The sequence below is a fragment of the Chiloscyllium plagiosum genome, unplaced genomic scaffold (genome assembly GCF_037043375.1).
Source record: "Chiloscyllium plagiosum isolate Xiang-an unplaced genomic scaffold, Cpla_swu_hap1 HiC_scaffold_35, whole genome shotgun sequence".
Classification (NCBI taxonomy): domain Eukaryota; kingdom Metazoa; phylum Chordata; class Chondrichthyes; order Orectolobiformes; family Hemiscylliidae; genus Chiloscyllium; species Chiloscyllium plagiosum.
This window is the reverse complement of record NW_028270173.1, coordinates 6,847,706-6,874,957: the sequence shown is the minus strand read 5'-3', so window position 1 is coordinate 6,874,957 and position 27,252 is coordinate 6,847,706. Positions and strand designations below refer to the sequence as shown.

The following is a 27,252-nucleotide window of genomic DNA, read 5'->3' as shown; positions in this document are numbered from 1 at the left end:
TTATAGTCCAACAGGTTTAATTGGAAGCACACTAGCTTTCGGAACGCCGCTCCTTCATCAGGTGGTTGTGGAGGACACGATTGTAAGGCACAGAATTTATAGCAAAAGTTTACAGTGTGATGTAACTGAAATTATACATTAAAAAATACCTTGATTGTCTGTTGAGTCTTTCATCTGTTCGAATACCATGATAATTTCACTTCATTCATGTGTAAATCACAAAACCTTTTTTTAAAAGTTGCATTCTCAGGTTAGCTGTAACAATGGATGTCAGCTAGACAATATGTTGAAGGTATTAGCCCCCTGTGTTCTCCGTCTATGCCATGACGTTTAGATTGGATTCTAATCTAAAAAGTGAGATAACAGAGTTTTACATGAATTCATGCAGTTTTTGAGCTTAGAATTTTACATGAATCCATGCAGTTTTTGAGCAAAGTACAAAGTAACTCTGCAATTACAAATTCACCCCACAAAATATATGTGTGCATGTGGGTCTTTGTGTCTGTCTGTGTGTGTGTCTGTCTGGTTTGGGGGTTGTGAGTGTGAGAGAGAGTGTATATGTGTGTGGTGAGTGTAGAGTATCTTAAGTCTGTGAGGGGGTGCATGTGTGAATGTGCGAGTGTGTGTACGTGTCTGGGGTGGGGGGTTGTGAGTGTCTGTGAGAGAGAGTGTATATGCGTGTACCTGAGTGTAGAGTGGTCTAAGTCTCTGAGAGGATGCCTGTGTGAGTGTGGGAGTGTGCATGTCTGTAAGGGTGTGTGTGTGTGTGTCTGTGTGCGTGTCTGTGTATATGTGTGTCCTTGTGTATGTGTGTGTATAGGAATGTGTGTGTGTGTTTATGTGTATACAGTGCAATGGTGGTCACCTGTAATGTGACATGAACCCAAGGTCCCGGTTGAGGCCCTCCCTATGGGTACCGAACTTAGCTATCAGCCTCTGCTCGGCCACTTTTCGTTGCTACCTGTCCTGAAGTCTGCCTTGGAAGATGGTCACCCGAAGGGTAACATTGAGAAGTGGCTCATGATGGGTTTGTTGAATGTGACTCTCATTCTGAATAAACTGTGATTGATCATGGTATTGGACAGCATAGGAGAGGCCATTCAGCCCATCACACCTGTCCCAGGTCACTGAAAGAGCCATCCAATCAGGGACAAGGACGGATGGACAATAAACACTGTCCTTGTCAGTGACGCCCCGATCACAAGAATGAATTTGGAAAAGGGACAATTTGGACAGGATCAATATTGTAAATTACACTCTCAAGTGGAGGAATCTGTGTATCATGTCAACACAGAGTGTGAGAGGGTGTACCCCCTCTGTCATTATCTGAGTGGGGGTGAGATCGAGCTGGGTGTCATCAGCAGACATGTGGAACTTGGCATGTTTTCTAATGGTGTGACTGAGAGGCAGCGTGTGGCTGTGAAATAGGAAAGGGCCAAGGACAGATCTTTGGGGGATTCCTGAGGGAACAGTGTGGGAGTGGGAAAAGAATCCACTGCAGGTGAATCTCTGGCTCGGACTGGGTGGGTAAGAATGGAACCAGGTGAGAGGAGCTCATTGCAGCTGGTAGTGAAATGATTGACTGTGTTCCTGAATACAATCTGAGGTCACGGCCCTTAAACCAGACACACCTACACAGTGTCAGTAACATCAATGTAAACTTTATTTGTGACACACTTGAAACATACTCAGCAAAATGTCACAGCAGGAAGGGGACATTGTACAGCACTCCCTCCCTGAGACAGTCTGACCCTCCCTGAGACAGTGATCACAATGACTGTCTCTGTCCTAGGAGCTACACCAACCCCAAGGTTTCTTCTCTGGGGGACTCACTGTAATCTCCTCCAAAGTGTTAGATTCCCGAGAGTCACTTTGTGAAGGATAGAACTGGAATCAGTCTTTGCACAATTTTATAACAATTTATTTGCAAAATTACACACGGACACTTCCTACCACACAGGTTTCAGTTTCAGTTTGTGTCTATTTATACCTTTTGAGAAAAACCCAAAAAGAATACAATTCAGTTTAAATGGGACAGTACAGGTGTAATTTTGTGAGGCATTTTACCTTAATGTTTGTTGATCTGTCTTCAAGGAGGATGTTAGTGTTAATGTAATCCTCTCTTGAATCTGGGGGGTACAGTGGAGACATTGTGAACTGAATTTTTCACATGCTCTGTCCTCCTCTGGTACATAGTCCAGCTCTTTACAGTGCAGGAGGGTAGTGATGATAACGAGCGAGTTTATTGATTTTCCTTATTGTTGAACATTCCTCTGCCAGAGTTTTTATGAAATCTAACCTGATCAGACATTGGACATCATCATCTTTGGTGGCCTATTAAGAAAGGCGACTGTCAACGAATGGGAAAAATTCAACATATTCCAGAGTCTGTCCTTTAATATGTTTGGGATTGGGAATATTTGGCTGTCCAAGTTGATGACAGTTTTGGTTTTGGCAACAATCGAAGAACAGGCCAAATTTCATCAGTACAGAATTGAAGTGTGGCACAAGTGAACTGGGAAGAACTGTCCTGTTTCACAAGCAATCACGAAGTATATAAATATATAAAATCCCACTGAGGTTGCCAAAATCTCCAATTTGCCTGACCCACTGTATCAAAAAGCAAAAGAGGACTTTAAAGGAAATTTGAATCTCAGTAAAACGGCACTTCCAGGATTAATGACACAGTCCAGTGCCCCCAGTACCCATCAGTCACTAAAGGCCTGAAGTGCACCCGTGGACATCATATGCCCAATCTCCAGAGACACCCGGGCACTGACCCAGCTGAGGAAGAGGGTTCAAACAATCAGGACAAACAGCCCCCTTGACTGCCCACTGCCTGCACCCTGTTGAGGGTCACTTTGACCAGGCCCATGAGGAGGTCTCTCGATATGCCTGGTCCCCTCTGCACCAGGTGGTCAAAGATCAGGAGCGTGGGACTGAAGTGGATCCAGGCAAATTAAATCCTGATCTTGTTCAGGGCATCGCTCCCCCTCAGACAACGGCTCACACAGTGACTCAGAGAAAAGCTCCAGCCCCAGAACCAGTCCCCACTCCCACCTCCCCCCATCACCAGAACCAAAACCACAGACAGAGTATGGAGGCCTCCCCAATCCCCATCCAGTGACCCCATGTGTGGGATCTTCCCATTCCCCACCCAGTGACCCCGTGTGTGGGATCTTCCCATTTCCCCACCCAGTGACCCAGTGTGTGGGATCTCCCCCTCCCCCACCCAGTGACCCAGTGTGTGGGATCTCCCCCTCCCCCACTCAGTGACCCAGTGTGTGGGATCTTCCCATTCCCCCATCCAGTGTGTGGGATCTCCCCCTCCCCCACCCAGTGACCCAGTGTGTGGGATCTTCCCCTGCTCCCACCCAGTGACCCAGTGTGTGGGATCTCCCCATTCCCCCACCCAGTGTGTGGGATCTTCCCCTCCCCCACCCAGTGACCCAGTGTGTGGGATCTTCCCCTCCCCCACCCAGTGACCCAGTGTGTGGGATCTACCCCTGCTCCCACCCAGTGACCCAGTGTGTGGGATCATCCCATTCCCCCACCCAGTGACCCAGTGTGTGGCATCTCCCCTTCCCCCACCCAGTGTGTGGGATCTTCCCCCTCCCCCACCCAGTGACCCAGTGTGTGGGATCTCCCCCTCCCCCACCCAGTGACCCAGTGTGTGAGGTCTCCCCCTCCCCCACCCAGTGACTCAGTGTGTGGGATCTTCCCCCTCCCCCACCCAGTGACCCAGTGTGTGGGATCTTCCCCCTCCCCCACCCAGTGACCCAGTGTGTGGGATCTTCCCCCTCCCCCACCCAGTGACCCAGTGTGTGGGATCTTCCCCCTCCCCACCCAGTGACCCAGTGTGTGGGATCTTTCCCCTTCCCCTACCCAGTGATCCAGGGTGTGGGATCTTCCCCCTCCCCCACTGAGAGAGTCTTTATTTGGATGAAGCGATGAATCCCTCATCCCCCTGGATTGTTACTCTCCGGGGACAGATTTTCAGAGGCTCCGTGTTTTTACCCCCATCAGTGTTACATGGGCAGAAGTAAGGATAGAGTTTCTCAGTGAATGTCCCAGTGAAAGTGGAGATATGGCTCTTGTTCTCTGAGTTATAAAAGGACACCTTCCCTCCCTCATAATCCAGACAGACTCGGACCTTCCTCGGACTCACACTCAGCTCTAAGCATTTCCATGGTTTCTCACCAGCCCAGTATTTATTCCCCTTTCTCAGCACCAGGGCCCAATACCCATTACCTGGGTTCAGGATGATTTTCCCCTTCCTGTTGATGGACTCCTTGGCCACACCCATATCCCACTCAGTCTTATTCCCCACCTCCACCTCCCAGGAATGTTTCCCTGATGTGAATCCCTCTGATCCCAGGACACAGCCACAGGGATCAAATCTCTCCGGATTGTCGGGAAGTTGCTGCCGATTCCTGGTGAGTCTCACAGTGCTCAGGTCCTCAGACAGGAGAAGGTCAGGATGGGCTGTATTAGGGTCCAAGGTGACTGGAGCTGGGAACAGAGGGACAACAATAAAATGTTAGTCACACTCACTGTAACTCTCACAGCCGCTTAGTGACTGGGAACATCAGCAACGATCCAGGATTAGAAATTCATCCCCAGGGAAGGAGTTAAACAGCACTTGGGATAGACCCTGCAATGAGGCTGAGGAAACCCCGTTACACAGAGAGAGGGTGGGACAGAGAGAGAAAGACAGTGTGTCACAGAGAGAGAGGGGGGGGGGGGAGAAAGACAGTGTGTCACAGAGAGAGAGAGAGGGAGACAGAGAGAGAGAGAGAGACAGTGTATCACAGAGAGGGAGAGAGAGACAGTGTGTCACAGAGAGGGAGAGAGGGGGAGAGAGAGAGAGGCAGTGTGCGACAGAGAGAGAGAGAGGGAGACAGAGAGAGAGAGAGAGACAGTGTATCACAGAGAGGGAGAGAAAGACAGTGTGTCACAGAGAGGGAGAGAGGGGGAGAGAGATAGTGTGTCACAGAGAGAGGGGGGGGGGGAGAAAGACAGTGTGTCACAGAGAGAGGGGGGGGGGGAGAAAGACAGTGTGTCACAGAGAGAGAAAGGGAGAGGGAGAGAGGCAGTGTGTCACAGAGAGGGAGAGAGGGGGAGAGAGACAGTGTGTCACAGAGAGGGGGAGAGACAGAGAGAGGCAGTGTGCGACAGAGAGAGAGAGGGGGAGAGAGACAGTGTGTCAGAGAGAGAGAGGGAGGGGGAGAGAGACAGTGTGTCACAGAGAGGGAGAGAGGGGGAGAGAGACAGTGTGTCACAGAGAGGGAGAGAGAGAAAGACAGTGTGTCACACAGAGAGAAAGGGAGAGGGAGAGAGACAGAGAGAGGCAGTGTGCGACAGAGAGAGAGAGGGGGAGAGAGACAGTGTGTCACAGAGAGAGAGAGAGGGGGAGAGACAGAGAGGCAGTGTGCGACAGAGAGAGAGAGAGGGGGAGAGAGACAGTGTGTCACAGAGAGAGAGAGAGGGGGAGAGACAGAGAGGCAGTGTGCGACAGAGAGAGAGAGAGGGGGAGAGAGACAGTGTGTCACAGAGAGAGAGGGAGGGGGAGAAAGAGAGAGGCAGTGTGTCACAGAGAGAGAGAGAGGGGGAGAGAGACAGTGTGTCACAGAGAGAGAAAGGGAGAGGGAGAGAGACAGTGTGTCACAGAGAGAGAGAGGGGGAGAGACAGAGAGAGGCAGTGTGCGACAGAGAGAGAGAGAGGGGGAGAGAGACAGTGTGTCACAGAGAGAGAGAGGGGGGGAGAGACAGAGAGAGGCAGTGTGCGACAGAGAGAGAGAGAGGGGGAGAGAGACAGTGTGTCACAGAGAGAGAGAGGGGGAGAAAGAGAGAGGCAGTGTGTCACAGAGAGAGAGGGGGGGAGAGACAGAGAGAGGCAGTGTGCGACAGAGAGAGAAAGGGAGAGGGAGAGAGACGCTGTGTGTGACAGAGAGAAAGAGGGGGAGAGAGACAGTGTGTCACAGAGAGAGAGAGAGGGGGGAGAGACAGAGAGGCAGTGTGCGACAGAGAGAGAGAGGGGGAGAGAGACAGTGTGTCACAGAGAGAGAGAGAGAGAGGGGGAGAAAGAGAGAGGCAGTGTGTGACAGAGAGAGAAAGGGAGAGGGAGAGAGACACTGTGTGTGACAGAGAGAAAGAGGGAGAGAGGGAGAAACAGTGTGTGTGACAGAGAGCGAGTGAGAGAGGATGTGTGTGACAGAGAGAGGGGAACTATGTCTGGGCTAAATACGGAGAAGGAGAGAGACGGTGAATTTGACAGAGAGATGCCGAGTGTGACAGAAACAGAGATGGAAAGAGATGGTATCTCTGACAGGGAGAGAGAGAGAGAGACGGTGAGTGTGACAGAGAGAGAGAAAGAGACTGTCAGTGTGGCAGAGAGAGGCACACAGTGTGTGGTTTCATGGAGAGAGAGATAGTGTGTGTGATGTAAACAGAGACAGTGAGTGTGGTAGAGTGAGAGAGTGAGATGGCGAGAGTACCAGAGAGAGAAAGAGATGGTTTGTGTGACAGAGGGAGAGGCACAGTGTTTGTGACAGATAGAGAGAGAGGCAGAGAGTGTGACAGAGAGGGAGAGATAGAGAGAGAGATGGTGAGTGATAGAATGAGCAGGACTTTTCCACTTAATGGTAAGGTTCTGGGCAGTGATGCTGAACAAAGAGACTTTGAAGTGCAGGTTCATAGCTCCTTGAAAGTAGAGTTGCAGGTAGATAGGATAGTGAAGAAGGCATTTGGTATGCTTTCCTTTATCGGTCAAAGCACTGAGTATCAGAGTTGGGAGGTCATATTGTGGCTGTTCAGGACATTGGTTAAGCCACTTTTAGAATATTATGTGCAATTCTGGTCTCACTCCTATCGGAAGGATGTTGTGAAACTTGAATGGATGCAGGAAAGGTTTACAAGGATGTTGCCAGGTTGGAGGATTTGAGCTATAGGGAGAGGCTGAGTAGGCTGGGGCTGTTATCTCTGGAGCATCAGAGGCTGAGGGGTGACTTTATACAGGTTGATAAAATCATGAGGGGCATAGATAGGGTTAAAGAGACAAAGTCTTTTCCCTGGGGTGGGGAATCTAAGGGGCAAACTTTTCATGCAGAAGGTGTTGTACATAAGGAATGAGCTGCTAGAGGAAGTGGTGGAGGCTGGTACAATTACAACATTTAAAAGGCATATGGATGGGTATATGGTTAGGAAAGTTTTCAAGGGATATGGGCCAAGTGCTGGTAAATGGGACGAGATTAGGTGAGGATAACTGGTCGGCATGGATGAGTTGGACTGAAGGGTCTATTTCTGTGCTGTACCTCTCTATGATTCTATGAGTGAGCGAGCAAGATAGCGAGAGAGAGAGAGAGAGATGGTCCGTTTGACAGATAGAAAGGAAGAGAGAGACGGTGCCTGTGACAGAGTGAGAGTGAGAAAGAGAGAGAGCGAGACAGTGTGTGTCACAGAGAGTGAGTGTGTGTGTGTGTGAGAGAGAGAGAGATAATATGTGTGATAGAGAGAGAGAGAGAGATGGTATGTGTGATAGAGAGAGAGATGTATATGTGTGACAGAGATAGACAGTGAATGACAAAGTGACAGCGAGGGAGACGGTGAGTGCGACAAAATGACGTGGTGTGTACGACAAAGAGACAGACGGAGAGAGAGAGAGCGAGAGAGACAATGATTACGACAGAGGGACAGAGATACAGGGAGAGAGACACGGTGATTGTGACAGGGAGAGAGACACGGTGATTGTGACAGAGAGAGTAAGAGAGGATGAGTATGTGACAGAGAGAGTCGGAGAGAGAGGGAGAGTGATGGTGAGTGTGACAGAGTGTCACAAAGTTGGTAAAAATAGTAAAATTGTAAATAAATTGAAAAGCAGAGTGTGGGCCCTTTCGGAGGAAAAGTGCTCTTTAAGCTTGGAGTTCAGCAGAGAAGGAGGTCTGTGTGCAGCTGTGGGAGACAGACTGTTCTAAAATGGAAACATGTTACTGTTGGCTTTGTTCACGGACACCTGAGGTTTGCTGCTATTTTGACGACAAGTCGAATGTGACCAATTAATTTAAAAAAACCCTCTGCCATTCAAAACCCACTGAATTTAAAAACTGATGGTGTTTACAGCCTGAAACCAATCACGTTGTAAGAATTTGGTGCATCATCAGGAACATTGAAGGCAGGGTTTTTTGAAAATTGAGAGAAGCCAAATGCCATAGAGAGACAAACCTGACTTTGACACAATATGATGAAGCTCTCTAACAAGGACCCATCAAATGCACCATTTCCAGCTCCAAATCCTCACCGTAGAATCATCAAAAGAAAGGTGTTTGTGATGTGAGGTCAGCAGAAGGAAGATTGGAGACAGCGGGGAAGACATAGACTGTGTAATGTTGAGAGACTAAGTTTAATTTATTGCTCTTATTAACTGGATTTATAAGTGGGAACTGTGTTTTTCTTTCTCACTGTGTCAGAATGTCTGACACTACTCTTTTTTTCTTAACCCCACACTACCGCCTAACTGCGGTAGTGCTTATTTTTTCCCCAGCACTCATGTTGTGTGTGTGCAGGTGTGAGACACAGTGGAGGACACAAGGTGCACAAATCTTTATTCAGTTTCCACCACCAGGAAGAAAGGAAACACCCGAGTGGCCAGTGACAAGCTGTGCCCTTCATTTCAAAGGGCAATGCTGTGTGATCAAACAGTGAAGGGAGGGCGGGAACTGTGTTATTGAAACAGCATTCATTCCAGTAGAATTTAATTCAATTCAGGAATAGTTAGTAATCCTGTTAATTTGTTCATTGCTGGTGTTAGAGCAATACATTGTCAGTGTGTGTGACAGAGAGAGAGAGATGGTGCATGGACAGAGAGACAGCGAGAGAGAAAGTGACAGTGAGTGTGTCAATAGAGAGGATGTGTGTGACATAGAGAGAGAGAAAGAGACTGTGTGACAGAGAGAGAGATAGTGCATGTGACAGAGAGAGAGAGAGTGAGAGAGAGAAACATTGCGTGTTTCACATAAAGACAGATATAGAGAGATGGTGTGTGTGACTGAGAGGGAGAGAGATGGAGAGATGGCGTGTGTAACTGAGAGGGAGAGAGATGGTGTGTGTGACAGAGAGAGAGAGAGAGAGATGGTGTGTGTGGCAGAGAGAGACGTGGTCCGTGTGACTGAGAGACACAGACAGAGGGTCACAGCAAGTGTGACATAGAGAGGGAGGTTGTGTATGACAGAGAGAGAGAGAGAGGATGTGTATAGAAAGAGGGTGAGAAAGAAGGTTTGGGTGACAGAGAAAGCAAGAGAGACGGTGTGTCTGACAGAGACAATGAGACAGAGTGAGAGAAAGAGACGTTGTGTGTGACACAGAGATAGAGAGAGAGGGTGATGGCAAGTGTGACAGAGAGAGGTTGTGTATGACAGAGAGAAAGAGTGGGACCGTGTGTGTGAAAGAGGGTAAAAAAGAGAAAGAGATGGTTTGTATGACAACGAGAGGGACAGTGCATATGACAAAGGGAGAGAGAGAAAGAGAAATGGTGTGCGTGACAGAGGCAGAAATAGAGAGAGATGGTGTACATGACAGAGACAGAGATAGTGTGTGCGACAGAGAGATAGAGAGAGATAGTGTAGATGACAGCGAGAGAGAGAAGTGGTGTGTGTGACAGAGAGGAAGAGAGAGAGAGCGAGACGGTGTGTGTTACAGAGAGACATAGACAGAGGGTCACAGCAAGTGTGACATAGAGAGAGAGGTTGGTGTATGACAGAGAGAGAGGATGTGTGTTGAAAGAGGATGAGAGAGAAGGTTTGTGTAACAGAGAGGGAGAAAGCAAGAGAGACGGTGTGTCTGACAGAGATGGTGAGAGAGAGAGAAAGAGATGCTGTGTGTGACACAGAGGTAGAGAGAGAGGGTGATGGCAAGTGTGACAGAGAGATGATATGTATGACAGAGAGAAAGAGAGTGAGATGGTGTGTGTCAAAGAGGGTGAAAAAGAGAAAGAGACAGTTTATGTGACAGAGAGAGAAAGAGAACATGGTGTGCATAACAGAGACAGTGACGGTGTGTGTGGCAGAGAGGGAGAGAGAGAGATAGTGCATTTGACAGGGTGAGAGAGCGAAAGAGGTGGTGTGTGTGACAGAGAGAAATAAAGAGAATCAGAGATGGCAAGTATGATGAAAAGAAGAGGTTATGTGTAACAGAGAAAGAGCGAGACGGTGTGTGTGACAGAGGGTGAGAGAGTGAGGTGGTGTGTGTGAGACAGGGGTGAGAGAGTGAGGTGGTGTGTGTGACGGAGGGTGAGAGAGTGAGGTGGTGTGTGTGACAGAGGGTGAGAGAGTGAGGCGGTATGTGTGACAGAGGGTGAGAGAGTGAGGCAGAATATTTGTGACACAGGGTGAGAGAGTGAGGCGGTGTGTGTGACAGAGGGTGAGAGAGAGGCAGTGTGTGAGTGACAGAGGGTGAGAGAGAGAGGCAGTGTGTGAGTGACAGAGGGTGAGAGAGAGAGAGGCAGTGTATGAGTGACAGAGGGTGAGAGAGTGAAGCGGTGTGTGTGACAGAGGGTGAGAGAGAGAGGCGGTGTGTGTGACAGAGGGTGAGAGAGAGAGGCAGTGTGTGAGTGACAGAGGGTGAGAGAGTGAGGCGATGTGTGTGACAGAGGGTGAGAGAGAGAGGCAGTGTGTGAGTGACAGAGGGTGAGAGATTGAGGCGGTGTGTGTGATAGAGGGTGAGAGGGTGAAGCGGTGTGTGTGACAGAGGATGAGAGAGTGAGGCGGTGTCTGAGTGACAGAGGGTCAGAGAGTGAGGTGGTGTGTGTGACAGAGGGTAAGAGAGTGAGGTGGTGTGTGTGACAGAGGGTCAGAGAGTGAGGCAGAATATGTGTGACAGAGGGTGAGAGAGTGAGGCGGTGTGTGTGATAGAGGGTGAGAGGGTGAGGTGGTGTGTGTGACAGAGGGTGAGAGGGTGAGGTGGTGTGTGTGACAGAGGGTGAGAGAGAGAGGCGGTGTGTGTGACAGAGGGTGAGAGGGTGAGGTGGTGTGTGTGACAGAGGGTGAGAGAGAGTGGCGGTGTGTGTGATAGAGGGTGAGAGGGTGAGGTGGTGTGTGTGACAGAGGGTAAGAGAGTGAGGCAGAATATGTGTGACAGAGGATGAGAGAGTGAGGCGGTGTGTGTGACAGAGGGTGAGAGAGTGATGCGGAGTGTGTGACAGAGGATGAGAGAGAGAGGCAGTGTGTGAGTGACAGAGGGTGAGAGAGAGAGGCGGTGTATGAGTGACAGAGGGTGAGAGAGAGAGAGAGAGGCAGTGCATGAGTGACAGAGAGTGAGAGAGTGAGGCGGTGTGTGTGACAGAGGGTGAGAGAGTGAGGCAGTGTGTGTGACAGAGGGTGAAAGGGTGAGGCGTTGTGTATGACAGAGGGTAATAGAGTGATGCGGTGTGCGTGACAGAGGGTGAGAGATTGAGGTGGTATATGTGACACAGGGTGAGAGAGTGAGGTGGTGTGTGTGACAGAGGGTGAGAGAGTGAGGCAGTGTGTATGACAGAGGGTGAGAGAGAGGCGGTGTGGGGGTGACAGAGGGTGAGAGAGTGAGGCGGTATGTATGACAGAGGGTGAGAGAGAGGCGGTGTGTGTGTGACAGAGGGTGAGAGAGTGAGGCGGTGTGTGTGACAGGAGGTGAGAGGGTGAGGCGGTGTGTATGACAGAGGGTAAGTGGGTGAGGTGGTGTGTGTGACAGGAGGTGAGAGAGTGAGGCGGTGTGTATGACAGAGGGTGAGAGAGAGGCGATGTGTGTGACAGAGGATGAGGCGGTGTGTGTGACAGAGGGTAAGAGGGTGAGGCGGTGTGTGTGATCGAGGGTGAGAGAGAGAAAGTGACCGTTTGTGGGACAGAGGCAGGACAGACACTGTATGTGACAGCAAGAGAGAGAGAGATTTGAAGTGTGATAGAGACAGAAATAGAGAGAGAGAGAGACAGTGTTGTGACAGACAGATAGAGAGATGGTGTGTAACACAGAGAGAAAGAGAGAGAGGGAGATGGCAAGTGTGACAGCAAGAGTGAAGTTATGAATGACAGGGAGCGAGAGAGTAGGTCATTCTGTGTGACAGAGGGTGAGAGACAGTTTCTTCATGAAGAGAGAGGGACAGTGGATGTGACAGACAGTGAATGTGACAGAGGGAGAGCGAGATTGCGTATATGACATAGAGAGAGAGAGAGAGAGACTGTGTCTATGACAGCGACAAAGAGAGATTGGTGCGTGTGAAACAGAGTGACAGTGAGGGTGACAGAAAGAGAAGGAGGGAGACAGCAAGTGTGACAGAAGGAGAGAGAGGGGTGATGTTTTTGACAGAGAGCGAGAGAGAGAGAGAGAGAGACGGTGTGTATGACAAAGAGTGAGAGGCAAGATGTGACAGAGCAAGAGATAGAGAGATGGAGAGTGTGGCAGAGAGAGGGAGTGGGAGAGACAAGGAGGAAGATAGTGAATGTGATAGAGAGAGAGAGAGATAAAGAGAGAGGGTGTATGTGATATAGACAGAGCTTAAGGAGTGTGCCAGAGTGAGAGAGACATAGAGAAACGGCGAATCTGACAGAGAGAGAAAGAGAGAGAGAGTATATGACGGAGAGAGAGAGATGGTTTATGAGAGAGAGAGGGACAGTCAGTGTGACAGAGAGAGATAGAGTGAGTGAGACGGTGTGTGATAGCGAGAAAGAGAGATGGATGCATGTGAAAGAAAGAGACAGTGAGTATGACAGAGAGACAGAGGGAGGGAGATGGCAATTGTGATGGTAGAGAGAGAGAGAAGTGGTGTGTCTGACCAGGGGCAGAGAGAGAGAGAGACTCTGTTTGCATGACAGTGAGAGATAGGGAGACAGTGAATATGACAGAGAGAGGGAGTGGGAGAGGGAGAGAGAGAGATGGTGTGCACAATAGAGGTGGTGTATGTGACGGAGAGAGAGAGGGATAGTGTTTGTGACTGAGAGAGAGGGAGAGGCAGTGTATGTGACACAGAGAAAGAGTGAGAGTGAGTTGGCAAGTGTGACTGAGAGAGAGGGATGGCGTGTATGACAGAGAGGGAGACAGCGACAGTCTGTGTGACTGAGAGGGAGAGAGATGGTGCATGTGACAGAGACAGAGAGAGCAAGTGACGGTGCATGTGACAGAGACACAGACAGACAGAAAGAGATGGTGTGTGTGACATAGAGAGAGAGAGAGAGACTGTGTGTGTCAGAGAGAGAGAGAGAGAGGGTGATGGCAAGTGCGACAGAGAGACAGGGGTTGTGTATTACAGAGAGAGCGAGTGACGCAGTGTGTGTGAAAGGCAGTGAAAGAGAACGAGAGGGGGAGAGGGATGATGTGTTTGACAGTGGGAGAGACAATGAGTGAGACAGAGTGAGAGAGAGAGAGGTAGCGACTGCGACAGAGTGAGAGAGAGAGAGAGAGGAAGACAGTGAGTATGAAACAGAGAGAAAGAGATGGTATGTATGACAGAGAGAGAGGTGGTATGTGTGGTATAGAGATGGTGAGTGTGACAGAGAGAGAGAGAGACAGTGTGTATTATAGTGAGAGAGAGAGAGAGAGAGGGACAATGCATGTGACAGGGAGAGACAATGCTTATCATAGGGAGAGAGAGAGAGAGACAAAGAGAGAGAGACAGACAGACATGGTCAGAAGGTCACACAGTACCAGGTTATTCAAAGTTTGGGAGAAGATTTGTAGCTCGGGTGCTCGTTGTTGTCGTTCTGTTCGCCGAGCTGGGAATTTGTGTTGCAGACGTTTCGTCCCCTGTCTAGGTGACATCCTCAGTGCTTGGGAGCCTCCTGTGAAGCGCTTCTGTGATGTTTCCTCCGGCATTTATAGTGGTTTGTATCTGCCGCTTCCGGTTGTCGGTTCCAGCTGTCCGCTGCAGTGGCCAGTATATTGGGTCCAGGTCGATGTGCTTATTAATTGAATCTGTGGATGAGTGCCATGCCTCTAGGAATTCCCTGGCTGTTCTCTGTTTGGCTTGTCCTATAATAGTAGTGCTGTCCCAGTCGAACTCATGTTGCTTGTCATCTGAGTGTGTGGCTACTAAGGATAGCTGGTCATGTCATTTCGTGGCTAGTTGGTGTTCATGGATGCGGATCGTTAGCTGTCTTCCTGTTTGTCCTATGTAGTGTTTTGTGTAGTCCTTGCATGGGATTTTGTACACTACATTGGTTTTGCTTGTGCTGGGTATCGGGTCCTTCATCCTGGTGAGCTGTTGTCTGAGAGTGGCTGTTGGTTTGTGTGCTGTTATGAGTCCTAGTGGTCGCAGTAGTCTGGCTGTCAGTTCAGAAATGTTTTTGATGTATGGTAGTGTGGCTAGTCCTTTGGGTTGCGGCATGTCCTCATTCCGTTGTCTTTCTCTTAGGCATCTGTTGATGAAATTGCGGGGGTATCTGTTTTTGGCGAATACATTGTAGAGGTGTTCCTCTTCCTCTTTTTGCATTTCTGGTGTACTACAGTGTGTTGTGGCCATTTTAAACATTGTCTTGATGCAACTTCTTTTGTGTGTGTTGGGGTGGTTGCTTTCGTAGTTTAGGACTTGGTCTGTGTGTGTGGCTTTCCTGTATAGCTCTGTGGTGAATTCTCCGTTCGGTGTTCTCTGTACCATCACATCTAGGAATGGGAGTTGGTTGTCCTTTTCTTCCTCTCTAGTGAATCGGATTCCTGCAAGTGTGGCGTTGATGATCCGCTGTGTGTTCTCTATTTCTGTGAAAACACAATATGATAGAGAAAACACAGAAATAGAGAACACACACCGGATCATCAACGCCGCACTCACAGGAATCCGATTCACTAGAGAGGAAGAAAAGGACAACCAACTCCCATTCCTAGATGTGATGGTACAGAGAACACCAAATGGAGAATTCACCACAGAGCTATACAGGAAAGCCACACACACAGACCAAGTCCTAAACTACGAAAGCAACCACCCCAACACAAACAAAAGAAGTTGCATCAAGACACTGTTCAAAAGGGCCACAACACACTGCAGTACACCAGAACTGCAAAAAGAGGAAGAACAACACCTCTACAATGTATTCGCCAAAAACGGATAGCCCCGCAATTTCATCAACAGATGCCTAAGGGAATGAGGACATGCCGCAACCCAAAGGACTAGCCACACTACCATACATCAAAAACATTTCTGAACTGACAGCCAGACTACTGCGACCACTAGGACTCATAACAGCACACAAACCAACAGCCACTCTCAGACAACAGCTCACCAGGACGAAGGACCCGATACCCAGCACGAGCAAAACCAATGTAGTGTACAAAATCCCATGCAAGGACTGCACAAAACACTACATAGGACAAACAGGAAGACAGCTAATGATCCGCATCCATGAACACCAACTCGCCATGAAACAACATGACCAGTTATCCTTAGTAGCCACACACTCAGATGACAAGCAACATGAGTTCGACTAGGACAACACTATTATTATAGGACAAGCCAAACAGAGAACAGCCAGGGAATTCCTAGAGGCATGGCACTCATCCATAGATTCAATTAATAAGCACATTGACCTGGACCCAATATACCGGCCACTGCAGCGGACAGCTGGAACTGACAACGGGAAGCAGCAGATACAAACCACTATAAATGCCGGAGGAAACATCACAGAAGCGCTTCACAGGAGGCTCCCAAGCACTGAGGATGTCACCTAGACAGGGGACGAAACGTCTGCAACACAAATTCCCAGCTCGGCGAACAGAACCACAACATACCAGGTTATTGTCCAACAGGTTTATTTTGAATTAGAAGCTTTCGGAGTGCTGCCCCTTGACGAGGTGCAGACTAAGACGGTGTGTGTGACAGAGAGAGGGACTTGCAGACTGGCCCAGTTCTGGGAGCTGTCCACCCCAACAAGGCCTTTTATCTGGAAGCTGCAGCCACTGACATCAGTTTAAGGGAAATCCTTCTGTTGGAAACAAACAGTCACTTGTGACCATTAGCCTCTGACCATCGCAATCCGATCTGACTGCTATTAGACAGAATAATCAAAGAAGGAACAGGATCTTATGCTGGAATCTTGTGGTAGATGGATAAAGATAAACAGAATGTTGGGTCAATGAGCCACAAAGGGAGGTTGAAGAAGCAATGTCCCTTCGCAATACTAGGAGTGTCCAGCAGGAGGAGCAGGTCACTGTGACTATGTGATCAGTCAATTCTGTATTTTCATAGAAAACTGACTGAAGTGAAATCTTATCAGTTACAAAGACAATTAAACATTTATTGTGAATACACAGCTCTCTTCTACTCATAAATATGAGAGCTGTTGAAGAGCTGGTGTCAGGAAGCTCACACCCACCTGTATTAATCACTGTCAGCATCTTTTTCCACACTCTGTACTGCAGGGAGCCAATGTACTTGCCCACATTTATTAAAGGGTAAACCTTCTGTGGCTTTGGGAGAGTTTGCTTCACTCTGAAACAGAAGATAAAGGTCAGTTTTGGGTCATTCCAGGGTGGGAGAGGGATATGTTAGAAATAAAAATCAAATCAAGGATGTAAGCTTTACCTTTGCTTTGTATCCGGAAATTTCTGTGGAACAAAACCATTTTTACAGTTAGTGTTTCGAGAACATTTTATGACAAAAAGTAAAGTCCCAGACTGGATTCCCCAAAACATGAACATTTTAAATTCAGGAAGTTATTAGGCAGTGTCTTCCTGTCCTCACTGGACTGAGTTACTCCACAATATTACTAATTACTGGATCTTATTGCACAGAACAACTCACAGAGATCCAACCGAATTGGAATATCTTCATGGATGTTAAATTGCTGGCATTAGTTTATTGTTTACAGAGTTTCTTTAATGTTTACTTCCCTGTTATAATGTGTGTGTGTCCTGAAGACAAAAGTTTCTGGGAATCTACACCAGGATTGTCCCATAGAATTCACTGACCCTCCTGGAAAGAGGGTGAAGCTGCAATGTTAGTTTTATGTTCAGTACCAGGACTCATCAGACTGTCTCCGAATCTGTGTCTGCAGTCAGGCCACTCTGTGTAACCTGAAACCCTGAAGCATACAGACTGAAATATAATGTCAGGGACACTCACTGTGAGTCACTCTGAGCTCAATGACCAACCAGCTGAATGGCAACTCCATTGTCAGAGGGACTAGGTTTCAGCTGAGCTGTTAAACTGAGGTTCCACGCTCTCTCCCCATTGAATAGTATCACTACATACTGAGGTTCTACCTGTCCCCGGTGTTGGGAAGGATGGGCCTGGCCTCGCTGCTGTGGAATGCTCCAAGTAGTTGGACTGTTCCCCATCACCGTCCTTCATGGAGACATTTACAAAGAGAAACAACTTTCACCACAATCCATCAGGAAGTGGTCAGCACGTAGCATCCTTGATACCCTGAGGGAAAAGGAGAGGCTGGATCCTGTCGGGGTGAGGGAGGGCACTACCTGTGAGATCCTTCATGTACACCCGGTCAGTCTGTGTCACCACACGCTGCCCTCGAAGTGGCTGCAGGGAGTAGAGACTGTCACCCATCTCCTTCTGGAAAGGGCCTTTGTAAAGGAAGGCTGGAGGAAGATGCAGTGGTTTGTGTCGAGGTCCATCCAGAGCAGCTCCCTGATGCGGGACTCTGTGCTCTATGGTCTGTTCCCCGAGGGACACACCGGGAGAAACAGTGACTGCGCCTGGAGGACCATCAACTCAGTGAAAGATGCTCTTTGGTCTTCCCAAAATTTGTTGGTCTTCCAAACAGAGAGTTGACCTTGACCGACCTTCTCGGCCTTTTGGCTAAGATCAAGTGTCTGTTCTTATCAGGACAGGGGTCGAGTTGCGAGTCATCAGAGCTAGTGGAGATCATCGCTGGATCGTGATTGGACGTTGGAGGATCGTTTGGTTGTGCTGACCTGCTATTGGTGGATCTTCATGCTGGCTTCGGCCTAATGCCAATTCAGGGACCAGCCAACCTCAGAGCTATGGCCTCAACAGCTGCCCGCAGCCCTGGACAGGGGGTTCGAAACACCGTCCGGGTGACTGTGAAGAAGATAGAGGATCGTACGCCACTTGACCGCATGCTGTTTATCAAGAAAGTGCTGCTGGGATGCTGTGGGTTCGCTGCAGCGGACGTGTACTGCCTGCAGGATTTCCCTGGGGCAGGCTACTTTGATGTGACCTTCAGGAGTGTGAAGCAGTGCGAACAGCTCCTGAAGGTCTTCAAGGAGAAGGAAGGGGAGCCGCTGTTTTCCATCTTGTCGGCGATCCCATTGTGTGTGCTTCCTGCACAGAGGAGTCGGGTTGTAACAATCCATATGTACAACCCCTATGTTCCAGCGGCTGATGTCCTGACCTTCCTGGGAAGGTACGTCCAAGTTGAGGGAGAAGCCACCGATGTGGTCGACCCCTTTGGGATCTGGACCAGTAAGCGGCAGGTCAGGGTAACTCTGAGGGTCGATAGCAATGGGAACATTCTTCACCCACCCTCGAGCTTCGCAATTGGAGGGAACAGAGGCCAGCTGACATATGCAGGGCAGCCGAAAGTGTGCCGAGCCTGCGGGAAGTCGGGACATGTGCTGGAGGATTGCAAAGTGACCATCTGCAGGAACTGCAAACAGGAGGGTCACCTGACTAAGGACTGTCAGGAAGAAAAGAGCTGCAACCTGTGCGGAGAGGCGGGCCACATGTACAAGACCTGCCCAAAACGGGGGGTCCCCACTTACGCACAGATGGCTGGAGGTGGCAATGCGAGCCGTGGACCGCCAAAGACCAGTAACGTCCACCCAGACAGCAGGGAAACAGAGTCTGGTGGCACCCAGAAAGAAGAACAGGCTGGAGTAGAGGAGGCGGCAGCCAGCGGAGAGATACAGCAGCTGATCCTAGCTCTCGCTGGGCAGATGAAAGCAATGGAGGAGAAGGTAATCGAGCAGGCAGAGGAGTGGATACCTGTTAAAAACAGGAAGAGAAAATCCGGCCAGGCCCCCAAAGCCTTCCAGCAAAGGGGGAAAAGACAACTGCACGAGGGAGGGACGGACAGCTCTTCGGATGGGGAAGACGGGTGCACAGAATGTCATCACCACCAGAAGAAGAGACAGAGCGCTGTAGATAAAGAGGAGGGCATTTCCTCCCAACCAGAAACAACGGACCCCCCGACGTCCACCCTCCACCCAGTGAGAACCAGGGGGTACCCACTGCCCCACAACTACAGGTAACTGAGAGCTGTGATCCTCTGACAGTCCCATTGTCAGACACAGAACTGGACGGTGCGGACCCTTGCCTTGGCTCAATGACTCCAGAGCGGGTAAATGACCCCAGTGAGGAGCTGGATAGCTACCTCAGCCCAGCGAAGGTCCAGCACTTCGTGCTCACCATGGGGATGTAGACAGCTACCCCAGAGACAGGACAGTCAAATGGACAATGGTAACCCATAAACTGGGATTAAAAAAGGTTCATTTGCTGTAGTATAACAGGGCACCCACTCAGTAGGTGGGTTCTGCTGAAGCCACAGCTAAATACTGAGAGACTGGATGGTTAATAAAGGGAACTGTAAATAGGATAACTGTAAATTCGAGTAATTCAATCTGTTCTTTGTAATGTTAAGACATACAATGTATATATCTATGAACGACATGACCAATTGTACAAGTACCAAAGATTTATTTCGATGAATAAAGTATATTTTGAAATAAAAAAAGTTGACCTTGACCGACTGTTACAGACTGGGACGTTCCAAGGCCCAGGACTACGTGCTGAGGGTCACATTAAACCTTGGGGCAGCTGCCACCCAGGCACAGTGGGGAAAGACCACTGTCTGAGGGCTTTCTATTGAGGTGAATCCATTCAGTTATCAGTCCTTCCTGGTGCCTCAAATGTATGTAAATCTAGTCTTGGACAAGTCACAACTGCCTTTGGTTTGTTTGGTGGATAGAGTCAAGCTCCAATGTTTGTTGTTTCTCCATATGTGACAGTACAGAACCAAACTGCTTTACTGCCTGTGTATATAAAGGTAGCTTTATGAATAAAGTATATTTTTGAAATTAAAATAACAGGTGAACTGAGTAGATCCCAAGAGGAACACTGGAGCTCTCCCTGTGTCCTGGTCAACATTTATCCCTCAGCCCACACTGGTACCGCAGACGGTGGTGTTGCCATAGTCTTACCACACCATAGGGCTGCTCTCTCATTGGTGAGAGATGACTGGTGGTGATTACCCTGCGGGTCACCATACCTCAGACAAGGGGAGAGGTTGGGAAGGAGGGTCCTCCATGGTCACCTCAGACAGTGATGGGAATTGAACCCTTGCTGTCGGTATCACACTGCTTCACAAACCGCCCCCTTCAGCATTTCAATACACAACAGAGAATTACCAACATTAAGTTCTCAGGGGCTCACTGAACACAGTGGAAATTACAGAAAATCATATTGATTCTGATATAAATGGTTGTCATGTGGGGAGACACCCCTCCCATTGTCTGAACATGTCCCTATTTAACTGCTGAGAGAAAGCTCGATCTGTCTGTGTATCTGACCCTGTGGAGAGTTCTCTCTCCTGGACAGAATCATTCCTGTTCCAGCCAGGGACATTGTAAACATGTTCCAGCCTGACTGGACCCTGCACTGTAGGTCCCAGTGTCTGATCAGCAGCTGGACTGGAAATGTACCCGCAGGGGAGAATGGTCTGACCATCCTGAGGGTTTCTCACTCTTTATGAAGCTGATTTTCCTCATGGTTTCAGCTCATTACAATGTTCCCCTGTAATATTTCCCTGGAGTGGACACACTCCAGATTGTGTCATTTCCATGTTGAAGACAGCAGTTAGTGCTCTTGGGTGTGAGACAGAGAAAACCCAATGTCCCAGGTCATTGGCGTGCTGTTACTCAGTGAGGTTTATACTCTACATTTTAAGGACAGAATCTGCAATTCATCATCACAATCTCAAAGAAAAGAGGCAAAGGGAAGAAAAATAAATACTTACTGTTAAAAATGTGATGCTGTCCTGTTCCCTCAGCTCTTGTTCAATATCCTGAACAGTGAGTGAAAGGGATGAGATTTCCTCTGTTATCTTTGCAATCCTCTCCTTCATCTCCTGACTGTGTTTCTCTTTTTCCAGTTTCAGATCTTCCAACACAATCCTCTCTTCCTCACGGAGAAACTGATGAAGTTTTTCAAATTCAATTTTAATTTGTTTCTCTGTTTTTACGCCTTGGTCCTTTGGGAAATAATAATCAGATTGAACAAAAACAAATGAAGAGTTTTAAAATGTTGTTCAGCCGGAGCAGTCATAGAGTCATAAAGATGTAGAGCACAGAAACAGACCCTTCAGTGAGACCCATCCATGCTGACCAGATATGCAAAATTAATCTCGTCCCGTTTGCCAGCACTTGGCCCATATCCCTCCAAACCCTTCTGATTCATACACCCATCTCGATGTCATTTAAATGTTATTCTTGTCCCAGCCTCCACCACCTCCTCTGGCCGTTCATTCTGTACATGCACCACCCTCTTCACAGGTCCCTTTAAAATCTTTCTCATCTCACCTTAAACCTCTGGCCTGCAGTTTTAGCCTTCACGACCCTAGAGAAAAGACCTGAGCTATTAATCCAATCTCTGCCCCTCATTATTTCGTAAACTTCTATAAGGTCATGCCTCAGCCTCCAATGCTCCAGGGAAAACAGCCCCAGCCTATTCAGCCTCTCCCTAAAACTCAGTTCCTCCAACCCTGGCAGCACTTTGTAAATCTTTTCTGAAGCCTTTCTCGTTTCACAGCATCTTTCCTGCAGCAGGGAGACCAGAATTGAATTCCAGCAGTATTCCAGAAGTGGTATAACTAATGTTCTGTACAGTCACAACATGATCTCCTAACTCCTGTACCCAATGCACTGTTCATATCCGACTCATATCAGTAAATTATTAAAACTTTCCCAATCTGGTCAAATCCATGATGTGTAGAAACATTTTCTCTGGATCCACATTTTCAAATCCTATTAGAATTTTTAAAAATTCTAACAGGTTAGCCTCAGTCTTCTCTTTTCCAAAGAAATGATTCACAACCTGTTCAATCATTTCTAAAAGTGCTAAATTCTGATAGAACATAGAACATTACAGCGCAGTACAGACCCTTCGGCCCTCGATATTGCACCGACCTGTGAAACCAATCTGAAGCCCATCTAACCTATACTATTCCATTTTCATCCATATGTGTATCCAATGACCATTTAAATGCCCTGAAAGTTGGCGAGTCTACTACAGCTGTAGGCAGGCCATTCCATGCCCCACCTATTCTCTGAGGAAAGAAACAACCTCTGATATCTGTCCTATATTTATCACCCCTCACTTTAAAGCTATGTCTCCTTGTGCTAGCCATCACCGTCTGAGGAAAAAGGCTGTCACTGTCCAGCCTATCTAACCCTCTGATTATCTTACATGTCTCAGTTAAGTCACCTCTCAACCTTCTTCTCTCTCATGAAAATATCCAGGTTAGTTCATGCAATATCTATTTATAATATGGAGACTGGAATTCTGCCCAGTGCAATTCTGAATGGTTACAATTCTGTACAAAATATAGAACAAAGTAAGATCATAACTACCTGAATGTGGGACAATGTTTTCTCATAATCACTTTTGACATTTTCACATTCCTTCTTCTTCTCCTGAATTGGCTTCAGGGAGGTTTCCAGTTCCCCCTGAACAAAACCATCAATTAATTAGCACGTTTTCAGAAAAACAATCCCCAAAAATGAAACATCATTAAATTGAAATTTATAATGGGCATAGCTTCAGGATGATTGGGGGAATGATTAAATCAAGTCTGAGAAAAACATTCATTCAATTAGTGGCATTTGTCTGGAATTTGCGGCCTAGTTTGATTGTGGAGGTATGAGAGATGTTGTAACCTGCAACACTGTGGGTCAGGTGCTGGAAAGTGGGATCAGTATGGGTGGCTGCAAATTTGTGTTCAGACTGAATGGCCTCTTTCTGCCAGAACTTTCTCTGGTTTTATTGAACGAAGGTCATAAAAGTACAAATGTTGCTTCATGGGGTTCAGTGTAACAAACACAGCCAGAGAAGTCGTAAATGAAACTCACTCTGGAGAGGTGATGCATTGGGAGATAATCCACAATGACTGGTCAGACACTGAGAGGTGTAGAGGCACAGAAGGACTTTAGAGAGCCTGTCCACAGATTCCTGAAGGTAGCAACACAGGAAGGTAAGGTTATTCATGAGATATGGAAACTTTATTTAATGGTCAGTGTGTAAACTATAAGAGCAGGATGGATACATTTGAATTGTAGAAATCATTAATAAGGGCACAGCTAGAACACTGAACCCCGTTCTGCTCACCACATTACAGGAAGGATAGGCCCACACCACAGCAGTGTGTGACCATGGAGAATTGTACACACAAGAAAAGATGAAATAAACCAGGCCTATTTCCATCGGGATGGGGCAGACTGAGGAGATCGAATTGAGCTTTACGTAATTATGAAGGGCACTGAGAAATTGGATAGGAAGGACATATCTTCCTGAGCAGAGATTTCATTGATCGAGTCAGTGGAATTGCTGAAAGAATTAGCTGGAAACTGAGATAGCTTTTCACCCAGTTTGGGTTTCACTGCCTGAAAATGTGGGAGAGACAGAAACCCTTGTCACAGTGTGACAATGCTGTCACTTTAAGAGGTTATTTGTCCTGGCTTTTTTGAAGAGAGGTTGTAAGGCAAAGGTACTGGACTAGCTACTGAAGACCTTGTGAGTAAACAGCTTGGGGGACATTGGGTTTTTTTTACCAGCCTGAATGGGTGTGGCCAGCTCTCCTCTCTCTGGGTTTTGGTTTTTTCAGTTACATTAGAAGATATTAGGGTCTCAAAAGAAACTTCAGTGAACGTCGCTTCACTGCTACTTTCTCTACATCTTCTCGAGATGTTGTTTTTCTCTTTAATTGGAGAACTACATGTGAGAATCCGTGTCTGAATTTTCCATTTTCCAAGGGGTGTGTTTATTGGATTTTCCGACATTGGAACAGTTAATTAGTAATATTCGCTGCATCTATTATTAAGTTATTCTAAATTCCTCTTTCTTTGGTTGTATTTTAATGAAACTGTTTAAATAAGTTGTGCTTTGCTGAACATCGAGTAGTTTGACCAGTTGCATCAGATTTATGGGCGGTATGGTGGCTCAGTAGTTAGCACTGCAGCCTCACAGGGTCCTGGGTTTGATTCCAGCCTCAGGTGACTGTCTGTGCGGAGTTTGCACATTCTCCCCATATCTGCGTGGGTTTCCTCTGGGTGCTCCAGTTTCCTCCTACAATCCAAAGATATACAGGTTCGGTGAGTTGCCCATAGTGTTCAGCAATGTTTAGGTTAGGTGCATTAGTCAACGGTAAATGTAGAGTAATAGGGTCAGGGAATGGGTCTGGGTGGGTTACTCTTTGTAGTGTCAGTGTGGACTTGTTGGGCCAAATGGCCTGTTTCTGCACTGTAGGGAGTCTTAAAAAAACATGTTCTTCTAAAGATCTGGTACAGACACTGTGTAATTGCCTTTAAAATAAGAAAAAGTTAGAGTCTGGGCTATCTTCTTAAAATATTTAAAGGGGGTCCGGTCTGGTCCATAAAAACAGTCAAAACATTTTCCAAGGCTCCAGAACAGACGCTGGAAAGTGGGATCAGGACTGATGGCTCTTTATCTGCCAGCACAGATACAATAGGCTGAGCAGACACATTGGAGCAGGAGTAGGCCAGTCAGCCCCTCAGGCCGTGCTGTGCTATTCTAGATCAGGGCGAATCATGTACATCAGTGCCATTTTCCTGCACTATCCCCATATCCCCATGATGTCATCACTATCTAGAAATCTCTGGATCTGTGTCTTGAACATACTCAATGACTGAGTTTCCACAGGTCTGTGGGGTGCAGAATTCCAAAATTCACCACCGTCTGAATGGTCTCCCTCTGTGCTGTAAATTTCTGTGTTTCTGTTGTTGTTGGTGGTGTTCCTTGTCCCTGATTCATGGGGTTTCTGCTGAATTTAGTTCCCACAAGTCCTTCATGTGCCTGATACCACGCTCCCTGCACTAACAGCTCTGCTCAGAACTCGGTCACAGCAGGAGCCACCCAGGAGGACAGCGGGACTCCAGCCTGGGATTATTCACTGTCACAGCAGACTTCTCCAATGGGTTATGGAGCAGTAAAGAGAGGCAGCAGGTCCCTGTCCAAGTGAGGCAGCCTGGCTGGATAAAGGCACAGGCGTGGTCTGAGACAGACATGAGGGGGTTTACACAACAGGAGTGTGAAATGAAAAGGGCCAGATGATGGTGGGAAGGGGGAAAGGCATCGGCAAGGAAGAAAACTTAAAGGATGTGGTTGGAGAGAGTTGGAAGAAGCAGAGTGGAGAGTTTCACTGATGGGATATGGGGGACAAGGAAGGGGGGGAGTTACATATTCAGAGTGAGAAACTGAATTGGATGATGAGGCTGTTGGTAAGGGCGAGAGAGTGGGGGTGTTGGACAAGGGGCAGTGTCAAGGTTAGGCTGGATGGATCTGAGCTTGGAGGTGGTGATGCTCAGGGAAGTCACTGGAAATTCTGAAATAGGGCACAGTGACAGGGGGAGTGAGGAGCATGGCAGAGGGTGGGGAACAGAGGAAAGGATTAGATCATCAAGTGTCAAGGTTACAAACTCCTTTCACATGGCCTCCTAAATGTTAAACGTTCCAAATTCTTGTTTTAAAACATCTCTCTGGCCTTGTCTTCCCTGTTTCTCTGGAATGTCCTTCAGCCTCACAATCCTGTCAGACACCGGCTGTCATCAAATTCTGAACATCCCTGATTTTCATCACTCCCCCATTGGTGGCTGAACCTTTAGCAGCCAGGACCCCAAGCTTCTGGAAAATTCTCCCAAAATCTCTTCATCTCTCTCTCTCTCTCTCTCTCTCTGTCTCCCCCTCTCCCTCAGGAGGATAAACCTCTCCCTGTTTGACCAAGCTTCTGGCTATGGCCCTCATGTCACCTGATGTGGTTTGGTGTCTAAGTTTACTTCATAACATTCCCGGTAAGGGCCTTCGCAAGTTTTCTGACATTAAAACACTGAATAAATATAAATTTTCATTGTTGTTCTAAAGTGAAAAAAATAATCCAATTGCTAAGTAATTGAAGGGTAATTAGTGAAAGATGGTCAAACTTGAATCTCTGAATGTTCCCTGTTCAGGATTCCATTCTCTGTTTTCATCACCTCCTCTAATCCAATTCTGGCCTCTTGAACACCCCCATTTTAATCACTCCCCCATCGGTGTCGCCACCTTTTGCATTCCAGGCCCTGAGCTTCGAGAGTGTTCTCTCTCAACCTCTCTCTCTCTCTCTCTCCCCCTTTCTCTTTCTCTTTCAGGAAAATAAACTTTTCCTCTTTGACCAAGTCTCTGATCATTGTTCTAACATCATCTGATGTGACTCAATGTCCAATGTAATTGTAGAATATTCCTCTGAAATACCTTATGATGTTTTATTAGATTAAAAGCATTGGATAATTGTCAGTTTTTGTTGTCATTGTAAAAGGTAGCTTTGACTAAAGGAAATCTACAACCCTCTGTCATTGATCAGAAGGAAAAAGATTTACTAAGTAGTTGAATAATAATCATTGTGAGACATGCAAACCTGAGTCTTTGAATGATCCCTGCAGGATTCTGCATTTTATTTTACTCAGTGTCTCCTCACCTTAAACTCTTCAGCAGCTTCTTCCACTGGCAGCACCTCATGGTTTTGATGACTTTTTGAAGACTGGCAAATGTGACAGATGAGTTGATTATCAGTTTTACAGAATAATTTCAGTTTCTCCTTGTGTCGGCTGCATTCCTGCTGAATTTCACCACCTTCACCGCTTTTCACAAATGATTCCACGATGTTGGAGAGAATGCGGTGGGCTCTCAGGGTCCTCGAGGAAGTCTCCTTTCTACAGACAGGACAGCAGGCAGTGTCCGCTTTCTCCCAGTACTGGGTCACACAGGATCGACAGAAGCTGTGATCACAGTCGAGTAAGACAGGATCTTTATACAGATCATGGCAGACAGCACAGGAAAGATCATCTTCCATCGTGAAGGATTAATCTCTGTGCTTTGTGCTCAAAGTAAAATGGTGATCAGTGTTCAGTGAAATACTTTCAGTTTCATTTCCTGATTCCAGCAGCAACATTATAAACAGATTCCAGAAAAAGGCAGGGCAAGGTAGGAAGATAAACAGATCACAGATAAACAAGATTGGTTCATTAATTTTTAACCAGGTGTGGGAAATAAGAAATGTAGTT

General features: G+C 47.6%; 1 protein-coding gene across 3 annotated transcripts; it reads right to left on the bottom strand.

The window, feature by feature from the left end:
• On the bottom strand, nt 1-27,204 carry LOC122546065 (zinc-binding protein A33-like). Of its 3 annotated transcripts, none has more exons than XM_087979178.1 (7): nt 26,667-27,056; nt 22,555-22,650; nt 20,943-21,176; nt 16,532-16,554; nt 16,323-16,438; nt 4,252-4,512; nt 1-347 (listed from the first exon to the last, which is right to left on the bottom strand). In XM_087979178.1, exons 1-7 carry the CDS (start codon nt 27,039-27,041, stop codon nt 343-345), a joined length of 1,110 nt encoding a protein of 369 aa, XP_087835304.1. In that variant the 5' UTR covers nt 27,042-27,056; the 3' UTR covers nt 1-342. The 3 variants fall into 3 exon arrangements, 2 of the variants coding, with proteins under 2 accessions (XP_087835304.1, XP_087835303.1); XR_015753004.1 differs by lacking the exon at nt 1-347 and adding an exon at nt 13,666-14,712 and having other exon boundaries at nt 4,377-4,512; nt 26,667-27,204; XM_087979177.1 differs by lacking the exon at nt 1-347 and having other exon boundaries at nt 3,870-4,512.
• Nucleotides 27,205-27,252: the final 48 nt, after the last annotated feature.